Source organism: Argopecten irradians, chromosome 2, assembly GCF_041381155.1.
Source record: "Argopecten irradians isolate NY chromosome 2, Ai_NY, whole genome shotgun sequence".
In the NCBI taxonomy this organism is placed as follows: domain Eukaryota; kingdom Metazoa; phylum Mollusca; class Bivalvia; order Pectinida; family Pectinidae; genus Argopecten; species Argopecten irradians.
Genome location: NC_091135.1, coordinates 17150680 through 17161538, shown reverse-complemented (window position 1 = coordinate 17161538; position 10859 = coordinate 17150680). Strand labels below are relative to the sequence as shown.

General features: G+C 39.3%; 1 protein-coding gene and 1 long non-coding RNA gene across 2 annotated transcripts; one reads left to right on the top strand and one right to left on the bottom strand.

Annotated features, from left to right (window-relative positions):
• Window positions 1-1772: 1772 nt before the first annotated feature.
• On the bottom strand, window positions 1773-7407 carry LOC138314644 (S-adenosylmethionine-dependent methyltransferase Rv2258c-like). The gene is made up of 4 exons (XM_069255084.1): window positions 7154-7407; window positions 5298-5485; window positions 3145-3255; window positions 1773-2820 (listed from the first exon to the last, which is right to left on the bottom strand). The coding sequence occupies exons 1-4, from the start codon at window positions 7318-7320 to the stop codon at window positions 2249-2251; spliced, it is 1038 nt and encodes a 345-aa protein (XP_069111185.1). The 5' UTR covers window positions 7321-7407; the 3' UTR covers window positions 1773-2248.
• Window positions 6936-10584, top strand: LOC138314645 (uncharacterized). Its single transcript, XR_011207404.1, has 2 exons — window positions 6936-7007; window positions 8919-10584. It is a non-coding gene; the product is annotated as an uncharacterized lncRNA (long non-coding RNA).
• The last annotated feature ends 275 nt before the right edge of the window (window positions 10585-10859 follow it).

Here is a 10859-nt window from a genome sequence, read left to right as displayed (position 1 = left end):
GTTTGTATGTTTTGGGAGTCTGCGGTATATTTGTGTAATCTCCTTGTAATATTGGAACTCTTGAACTTTTCATAGTCTTATCTCACTGAAGCATGCTAAAGACACCGAACAACGTAATCCACCATCAGGCGCATTATACTCGACAACAAGTAAACCAGTCGTCATGTTTTTATTTTCACAGAAGCGAACTACAAGTATAGTTTAGTCCTTCCTCATAGGTCACTTCATGGTCAAAATTGAGACGGTGATAAGTAGCAGTTAATGTACCGATTTAAAGTTGAAAAAACCACTTATGCAGAAAAGATTCATATTAATAATTTCATGTTTTTTGCCTATTTATATATGTTGATACATTCTATTTTGATGCTAGTTCGTAAGGTTTTAGATGTCTTTAGCTTCTCTAATCCATATTACTCCAAATTATGCATACATGTATATTCATATCATTTAAACGGTGTTGTTTGTGTAGTGTGTATGTATTTATATGTTTTGTGTAAGTAGCTGTGTAGCTGCTAATGAGAACAATTTGGGTTAACTCCCATCGTCAATTTTAGTTTTTGAGGGAAAAATGAAATGACAAAAGTTCAAAATTTTTATATTATACATAACTTTATTTTTCGAAGAAAGGAAAAAATAAAATTAAAAGTTTTCGAAACCAATTTATCGGATATATATCTAGTCATTGATATATATCAAACTATCGTTTTTTCTAAACTTTTCTTCACCTTTTCGCTTTTTGACTTAGTTGAGTGCTATCGCACCTGTGAGAAAGGCTCTCGGTTTTTGTCCCCAGGTCGAGACACACCATAGTCTTATACAGGGACCACTGGTTCGTCGATTGTCAGTGTAATGTGACAGAGTTGGCGTGCTTATTCGATGTCGTTGGCATCATGTGTCAGCGAGACAGCATTATACAGCTCGCTTTTTTATTTGCATATGGCTAATATATCGATAGGATTAAAAATATGAGTGATGTTGATACCGACAGTCTACAAAAACCTGGTTAAAATATGTTTATTCTGCATTGTTGGTGTCCTTTGCCAAACATATCTGAGGTAAAAGGTAATGTTGGTCATCATGTACGGTATATAAATGGATTCGTAGCACCCAGTATGATTGGAGTAGGACGACTGGTTTCCTGGTATACTATAATGAGACCGAGTGGAGTATGTTGCTTGGTGTCTTCCATGGCATGCTTCAGTAATATAACACTATGAAAACATCAAAAAATCAACTATACAAGAGGACACAACACGAACATACCGTGTTCTCCCAAATATCTCTGAAATATGATAAAACAAACCAAAGCTCCTGCTTAGCGGTCAACATAAAGGGAATCGGACGACTGATTTTCTGTTGTCACTAAAATGCGACCGAGTGTGCGTGCTCATGCTTCAGTGAGATAGCACAATAAAAGGGCAAGAATTCCAATATTCCACTATAAGTTAACGCATTCTTTCTAACATATGAGGCCGTCCTCAAATGACCGTGTCCGTTAATAGGACGTTAAACATATCAGCTGTATTTTGCGAGAGTTAGGCAATCAAAGAAGTTCTTTTTTTCTGTCTCGAGCCAAATATACAGATACGTAAACAGTGTATCATATAGCATTTGTAAACAAGACATTTTGTTGTGTTAAGTTCATAAAACTCGAAACTAGGTCAGCCGCATCGGCCTGCTTGCTGACATTCTATTACATACAGTTGTTTAAAGTCAATTCATATTACCGTCTTTAAGTGTGAGGCAGCTGATAAAAAGAACAAAATAATTCAAAACTTTAAGAATTCTTTATTTTGTATTTCACTTGGACAACTTTGTTTATGTTTTTACATTCATATATACATTTATATAGGACGTTATATACCTATAAACATTTTATCTACTAGTGACATTGCGGTAATAGAACAGCATGTAGGTTATCACACTTATTCAGAGTTTATAGTTTCGGGAAAATCCTGACGAATGGTCCTATTTTTGAATGAAGCACTATAGAAATGTTGATATGAATGTCTTCCCCGTTTACGAATGGTGGAAATTTTCAAAGGAAAACAAGCAAGCTATGCGAGGTGAATAGCTAATAACCAAACTATCTTCTTAGTGGCATTTACTATATGACATATCATATATACACGTCATTATTCATCTTGACTTGCCAAGGGTGTCAATACGATAATCACCTTTTCAAAGGAAGGTGCTGGTTTGTAACCCTTAGCAAGCGAAGATGATCATTGTAATGACGTAATCATGCTTATGCGTTTGCTTTAACGCATGTAAAGTTTAAGGCAAATGCACTTTCGACATCCCGTTTGTCTATAACAATCCACCCGGAGTTGGACAAAAATGCTTCCTTGTCTTCCTTTCCCCATCCTATTCCGTTACCGACCGCTCCTTTTGTCGACAAACTACAAGGGAGACATATCAGTGAACTGATAGCATATCCAACCCCTGCCACGTTCGAGTCCCCAATGTTGTCTTTGTGATTGCTGTGGATGCCAGGATCAACGATAGATGCCACGCCGTCATCTTTCAGAACGCGGTAAACTTCTTTCATGGAGTTAACCGGATCAGGCAGATCATGAAGAACGTCATAAAGAATAACCCAGTCAAACTTGTGTGTCCAGTCGCGAGGCAGGGATGTAACATTTGCCTGAATAAATGTCTCGTTTCGGATGCCCTGTTGTTTGGCGACTGTGACTGCCCTGTCAATGGCAGTGTCATTGTAGTCAACACCATAGATTTGGGCGTCAGGAAAGTGCCTACTTAACGCTCGAGTGATGTTCCCCCCTCCACAACCAAGGTCGAGTATAGTAATCAACGACTCTAAAACAAGAACATAGACAGCTAATTTAGAATACGACTCCTCAACCTTTTTTGGAGCAAATGCATGTTCTTTTTGGAATACTGTTGTTGTGATTTTATTATTCCATTCATAACAATACTCATTGAATCACTTATTATAAAATACATGCAAACGCAAGGAGTTTTTAATTTTTGAACTGTCTATTTATATCGGTATCATTAAGACTTAAGCCATAGATTTAACTTCGTAAATGAACGACTTCAAATGACTAATGATGCCACAAGGACGTTGCTTCACATGTCTCTTTAATGAAGACTTTAACCTTAATGTTACTTTGATTATACCTTTGGGCCTCGTGATAGACATTAGAAGCTGTCCAATGACTTTGTCGGGATCCGGTGTTTTTCCTTCTGTAAGATCTACCAAACACCTAGGCATGTCCTCGTATCCAAACCCTGTAAGAGGCGATTACAGAAGAATGACCAAAGACACTCTAGTTATATCTAAAAAACACCTATTTCATGATTAAACGATACCTGCAGGAAATGGTCTGGGTTCAGATTCCTGATCGACACAGACACATCATATCCTATACAATAATGTTTAGTAACAGTCCATGAAGCATACTCGACGTAACAGATTAATACAATCCAATATAATTTCATAAAGATTGTTCATGATGTATAATAAGGACAATATATTTCATCTTGCAAGTTTGAAAAAAAATAAAGAGTTTTTGATCTACTAAACATCAGCTACTACCCACGGCCTAACAGTGACATTACCCACGGCCTAACAGTGACATTACCCACGATCTAACTGTGACATTCCCCGCGACCTAACTGTGACATTCCCCACGACTTAACAGTGGCATTACCCACGGCCTAACAGTGACATTACCCACCACCTAACAGTGACATTACCCACCACCTAACAGTGACACTACCCACGGCCTAACAGTGACATTACCGACGACCTAACAGTGACATTACCACCGACCTAACAGTGACACTACCCACGACTTAACAGTGACACTACCCACGACCTAACAGTGACATTACGATCGATCTAACTGTGACATTACCAACGACCTAACAGTGACATTACCCACGACCTAACTGTGACATTCCCCACGACCTAACTGTGAGATTCCCCACGACTTAACAGTGACATTACCCACGGCCTAACAGTTAAATTACGCACGATCTAACTGTGACATTACCCACGACCTAACAGTGACACTACCCACGACTTAACAGTGACATTACCCACGACCTAACAGTGACATTACCACCGACCTAACAGTGACACTACCCACGACTTAACAGTGACACTACCCACGACCTAACAGTGACATTACCCACGGCCTAACAGTGGCATTATCCACGACCTAACAGTGACATTACCACCGACCTAACAGTGACATTACCCACGACCTAACAGTGACACTACCCACGACCTAACAGTGACACTACCTACGACCTAACAGTGACACTACCCACGACCTAACAGTGACATTACCCACGACCTAACAGTGACATTGCCAGCGACCTAACAGTGACATTACCCACGACCTAACAGTGACACTACCCACGACCTAACAGTGACACTACCCACGACCTAACAGTGACATTACCAACGACCTAACAGTGACACTACCCACGACCTAACAGTGACACTACCCACGACCTAACAGTGACATTACGATCGATCTAACTGTGACACTACCCACGACCTAACAGAGACACTACCCACGACTTAACAGTGACACTACCCACGACCTAACAGTGACATTACGATCGATCTAACTGTGACATTACCAACGACCTAACAGTGACATTACCCACGACCTAACAGTGACATTACCCATGACGTAACAGTGGCATTATCCACGACTTAACAGTGACATTACCCACGACCTAATAGGGACCGCAGAATCAAACAAAAAATAGATTCCTGGAAATCCCCTTTTGGGCATAAGATTTCATAGAGAGGTGAATGTTTCGGAGCCTGCTGATTGGGTATTCAGGGCGCATCAGTTTCAAATGTTTAATGTGTGGGTTGGGCAATACATGTAGATGTAAAATATGTAAAGAAATTTTAAAATTCTGTCAAGTGTCTGTCTGATAGGGGGAGGTAATCAATATTGGAAATTTGTGAATATTTTGGTCAATTTTTGGTGCGGAATTCAACATAAGATGGAACCCCCCACATAAAAGTTTAGCAAGATGGTAGATCTTTATTTCTTTTTATTCACAGGTATGCCAGATGCCATTCTTCAAAATAAGTGACAGGTGACCAGACTTGAAAACTCTATTTAACCTGGACAGTGGCAAACGTTAATATATCGTATATAGCGAAATCATTTGGTTCTGTGGTCTCTAATAGTGACATTACCCACGACCTAACAATAACATAACCATGGTTACTAATTCACACAACGTCACTTATATTTCAATTCTTTGCACAAAATTATGTGTATTCTAAAATCACGAACCATCTGGTCCATCTGCTCTCCAGCACTTCTTTACGTTCTCAGTCAGAGTACCCATCACAGGATAGATGAATGCAAAGTCAGTCGCATTGAGTCCTGGTTTCAGAGCGTCTGGAATGAAGTAATTGTCCGATTCGTCCAATAATACGATCCTGGTAGATACCATACAACCCAGCCATTCACGGACATACCTAGAAAGACCGTTAGGTAACAACAATAAAATGGTTTGTCCTCAAATGTAGTCACTGTTAAAAGTTGTCAGCAGAGACTATATGATGAAACATATTTTGATATTTTACTGCGAGGTTAAAACTAGTATCCAACGAGAAAGATATAAAATCTTCTTTTTGGCTGTAAATTTAGCACAGGTATTTGACTTATCTATGTCGATAAATGAAAACTATGGACAACGTTATCGTGTATTACGGGCTTTATGCTCGTAAAATAATCTGCATCAATCATGCCTTTCTGATTACATCAAACCTGAGAATGAGTGCTGACAAGTTTCATGAATTCAGTATTTACCAACCATATCTCTGCTAATTTGGTTCAGGCCGACTTAACAGAAATAAAGATAATACAAACAAATAAGATATTATTTACTTATTTCTTAAATAATCTGCCAACGTTTTATCATGCTTGACATTTGCGTTAGATGTCCCGTCGAACAAAGCTCTAGCTGTCAGTATGTCAATTTTTTTTTTCTTTTCTTTTGTTTTCTCTTCAAGATTCGATTATTCCTTCGAGCTTAAATAAAAAAAATCTTACAAGCTTTAATGTAAATCACTTAATGTTCGCGATGATCAACAAAAAATTGTATAATTTCTCGAGAGAACTCAATTATTATTCCCAAACGTACAGGTTGGCAGTAAGAGCCCTTTATCTCGAACTTTTGTGTTCGCAAAAATTTCAAAAATAACAAAGACGAGAAAATGAAATGGTTTTTCCTATAAAGTAGTGCATAAATCATAGTAATTAATTTACTATGTTTATATGTTCAGCAATACAGAGGTCCGAGCCTGCCAGTGACTATATATGTTAAATATTTATGTATTATAATTATTATAATAATCAAACTTTCTTTGTTCATGTTGGTGTGAATGTAGTGTGTACATCGGGTGTGTGAGATATTCCCATATTTGTTGTGTCCCCTTACCCATGATGTGAATGTTTTGCATTGTTTTTCATTTAAGAATAGAATCTTACCTTGATCGATTTCATGGGGTGATGAATTGAGTCGCTCTTGAAACAAGTTGAATGAACTGCGATGTTCATGTTGAATTTGTTTCAAGAGTAACTCAATTCATACCCCCATGAAATTAACCAAGGCAAGATTCAATCCTTATATTTGAATTCAATCGTATTTGATTTTTCATTAAAACGGATTGCGAGTCTCTGGGCTTGTGAAAGTCTACAACGATAGACGTATGAAAATAGTGCGTCATTAGAAAACAATTATTCAAAATCAATAACACAATATGAGAATTTGTCATACATTTAGTTAGAAACGATTATTTTATCGATGTAATTAAGATGAAACATAAAACATTTACAATAGATTTAGAAATGCTTGCAAAAATCGTCCGCCGAAGCTGCGGAAGGACAATGTCTAGACTATGTGATATGGTTGTCTCTGCTTCAATTCAAAATAGAGAGACACCCTAGTGGTTTATATGGCCTTTAGCCTTGATACAAGTTAAACAATGCTCAAAGGTAAATCAACATTCATTGATTTTTATATCACAACGCCTTTTTGGGATGGCCATTTCAATTATATTTAATTGTTGAATTGTTAGTGAGATGTGTGGAAGGGCATACGAGAAAGTTAAGTATCACCACGGATTTCTCTATTGACCTACCTCTCCTTTAACTTGCATGCGTCTGCTAGTTGCTGTGACGTAACTGGCTTGTCCAGTCGCTTGAGTTCCTCAAACAGCCCCAGGTCATTCCCCAATGTGATGGCCGAGGTGATGTAACCCCCGGCGATAAAGTCGGATATCGTTTTAGAATAAGTTTCTACATCCATGTCGTAGGTAGAATGATAGGTTGTGTCTATGAAGCTAGACAAGTCATCGCCGACTACACCAGCAGTCACGTGTGTGTGCTAGAATATATGTATATACAATTTATGTATGATTGCGTTCACAGGAAACGTTTGTGTTTATGTACATGTGTACTACATATTGTCTTCTGATAGCCAAAATCCATACTATCTGCATAATATTTTAATTGAGATTGTATTTACACATAATGTATGCATTTATTTTTAAGGTTTTGTTCATGTTATGGTTACATACTATGTGCGCTAATGCTAGGTTTACACTATGTTCCCGGCGGCCACGGCAGCCCCGTTTCAGGCCACCGTGGACAAAACGTGGTGACCGCGAGACAACGCAGAAGGACGTGATAGATAAACGTGAGCGATCGTGATTACCGTGGATGCCGTGCCAGATTTTAAAACTGTCAAAAAATTTGCCACGGCAGTCACGGTACAGATGGTGAACGCCACAGGGCGTAATAAAACGGGATTGACGTAACAAAACGTAACAGTGCGTACGAGGCCGTAACAGAACTTCAAGACGGTCCGTGGTGGAACGGGCAGCAAGCACAATCCCCAGAATCTCACGGTGATTTCAAGTTTTGTGACGTTCTGTTGCGTTTTTTCCACGTTTGATCACGTTTGTTGCAGATTGGCTGCACGTTTCGTGCCGTTTTGTTAAGGTTTGTCAAGGTTTTTACGGTAAGCCAAGGTGGATGAAAACCGTTTTGATGCGTTCTGACAAGACATCTTACGGCTTGTTGCGGTTGAAAGTCCGACGTGATACGGCTTGTTACGTATTATTACGGTCTTACGTTGCAAGCAAAATATGATAAGAGTATCATTGCCTGGCCTGCCGGTACATATTTGCTACTTCATTGAATTATTTGTATTAATAAATAGGAATAGTCATTATCAAACACATTTCAACCCTCGAATTATACCAAAGCTATTATTGCAAAAGGCAGATTAAATGAGTACAGAAAAAAAGTATTTGCGCAGAAACACTTGGCTATAATATTTATATATTTATACCAAATATGCTTTTAATAAATTTTGTAATTAAAATGTGTTTGAAATGACATTTTCGGCAATAAATATTGTTTCAGTTGCTCCAAAAAGCCCGGCATCAGACTTTCATCCTAGTAAGCATTGGCGGACCGTGAAAACGTATTGGAGTCCGATCAAAACGTGTAAAACGTAGCAGACCTCATCAGATCGTAACAGGCCTAGAGAGAACGAAGTGGTATCCTTGATAGACCGTGCTAAAGCCGTAGTGTTCCTTTAACCTCCGGGAACAGCACTTTCCCCTATATCCAAGGTCCACCACGTTATCCGTAAAAGACCGTGACAAAACTTCACAAAACCTAGCTCAACTTGAAAACAGTTGCAAAAATAGCCAAAATTCCACGGCGCACCACGTTTCGGGCAAACGGGGCTACCGTGGTCGCCGGGAACATAGTGTAAACCTAGCATTATATACAACTATGTATATATACATTCATAATGCATATATAAGGATAAACATACACTTGACTTGTTTACATGTGTACACTGTTAATTACCTATTATCTACTTTAATTAAGCCCAGGGAGCATGGATGAGGTGGTGAACTACAGACAGAAAACTCTCTTGGTCGGACATATGACGCATGGAACCTTGCCGAATCCAGTTCCTGCTGAGGTCAGTTTACGACCTGCTTCCCTCGCCTACTAACCTCCATAGATGGGGCTTGACTGAGACTCCAGACTGTCCATTGTGCAACCGACCAGGGAACCTTGCGCATGTACTATCAGGATGCAATGTCGCCCTTACGCAAGGACGCTACAGATGTCGCCATGACAAGGTGCTAAGGGAACTGGCTGACATCCTGGAGAGGGAGAGGATTAAGAAGCGGAAACCCTCTAAGGGTTGTACATTCATCAACTTTGTACGAGGCGGGGAGAGAGGACACACTTCTTCAACTGTTCACCAGGGGGTATCCTTGACGGCGCACAGAACTGGGAGATTAGGGTCCATCTAGACAGGAGACTGGTATTCCCCGACATCATCCAGACCAATCTGCGTCCAGATATCCTCTTATGGTCAACACAGGGAAAGAAGATGATCATGGTGGATTGACAGTTCCATGGGAAGAAAGATGTGAGGAGGCATTCGAGCGAAAGAAGGGGAAGTATGAAGAATTGGCAGGAGACATCAGGGCCCTAGGATGGAGTGTTTGGGTCTTCCCAGTGGAGATCGGATGCAGAGGATTTCCTGCATATTCAACATGGAGAATGTTTGCAGCACTGGGTGTGAAGGGCAGAGACAGGAGAGCAGCAGTGGACCGACTGTCAAGAACAGCAGAGAAGTCGTCCAGCTGGCTGTGGTGGAGACGACAAGACATGAGCTGGAAGCTATCCACAGACGGGCAGTGATTTGGCCAATCACTGTCGACTCGCCATCTTCAGGACGTTCTAGGTTAGGAGTCGAAACGTTCAGGGAGAGATGGGCCTGGCTGATGACGTCTGAGGAGCTGCAATCCAGGGATTGTATTTAAATTAAAAAAAAGTCTGGTCATATATACGGCAAATTCAATATTAATCAAAATTCAGTATAATTACCACACTCTACAATCCATTGCATAACCTTTTTGATGTTTTCAAAGCTATTTCCCTTCTGTTTTCTTTCCCTATTCTGTTCCTTTCTTTTATTTAGTGTCTCCTTCTCCCATCCCTTTGCTCTGCTTAACCTGTCTTGTGCTCATTTTGTCAAACCTACATGCACCGTCGCTTTTACCTACCCTATGGAAGTTCCTCTCGCATATGATTTTGATTATCTTTTTCATTCACCATGATGGGTACTGATGCTGATTCATGGAGGGCTTCCATAGGTTCTTTTTATTCCAAAGTGTGCAAGATTCATGCTAGCTATTATTTTAAAACGAAAATGGCATCTTTCCTCTTGATACTTTCAACGAATATCAAATACACTACCCTTATTTGTATAATGTCGATCCTTCAAGCGACCATAAAGATAAATATCACTGTTCCAATTCTGCTCCGTTTACTTATGTCCGGAGACATCCATCCAAACCCTGGTCCAGATAACATAAACACATCTACTTTTCACTCTCTAAACTTAATGCTATTAAAAGTTAGAAGTCTACGCAATAAGATAAATTATGTTGAATCAATATCTAACGATGTTGATATCCTCTGCATTACAGAAAGTCATTTAGATTGTTCAATACCGAATAAAGATATTCATATATACGGTTTTGGTGACGAGCTTTTTCGCAAAGATAGAAATATGTTTGGAGGTGGCGTTATTATGTATTTTTCAAACACTATTATAGCTAAGCGAAGATATGATCTCGAATTTGCAAACGACGAAATTATCTGGGCACAAGTACATTCAAACAACACAATATATATTGTTGCAAATCTGTACAAATCCCCTAATATAACAAATTCAAATGGTCTCTGGCAACGCCTGAAACACTCACTAGATAATGCATTTGACATTACTAATAATGTAATATTGTT

Coding starts and splice junctions, on each gene's coding strand:
- LOC138314644 (XM_069255084.1), bottom strand. CDS start 7,320: ATGGATGTAGAAACTTATTCTAAAACGATATCCGACTTTATCGCCGGG. Junction 5,486..7,153: donor GCATGCAAGTTAAAGGAGAG/GTAGGTCAATAG, acceptor CGGTCTTTCTAG/GTATGTCCGTGAATGGCTGG. Junction 2,821..3,144: donor GTCTATCACGAGGCCCAAAG/GTATAATCAAAG, acceptor TTCTTGTTTTAG/AGTCGTTGATTACTATACTC.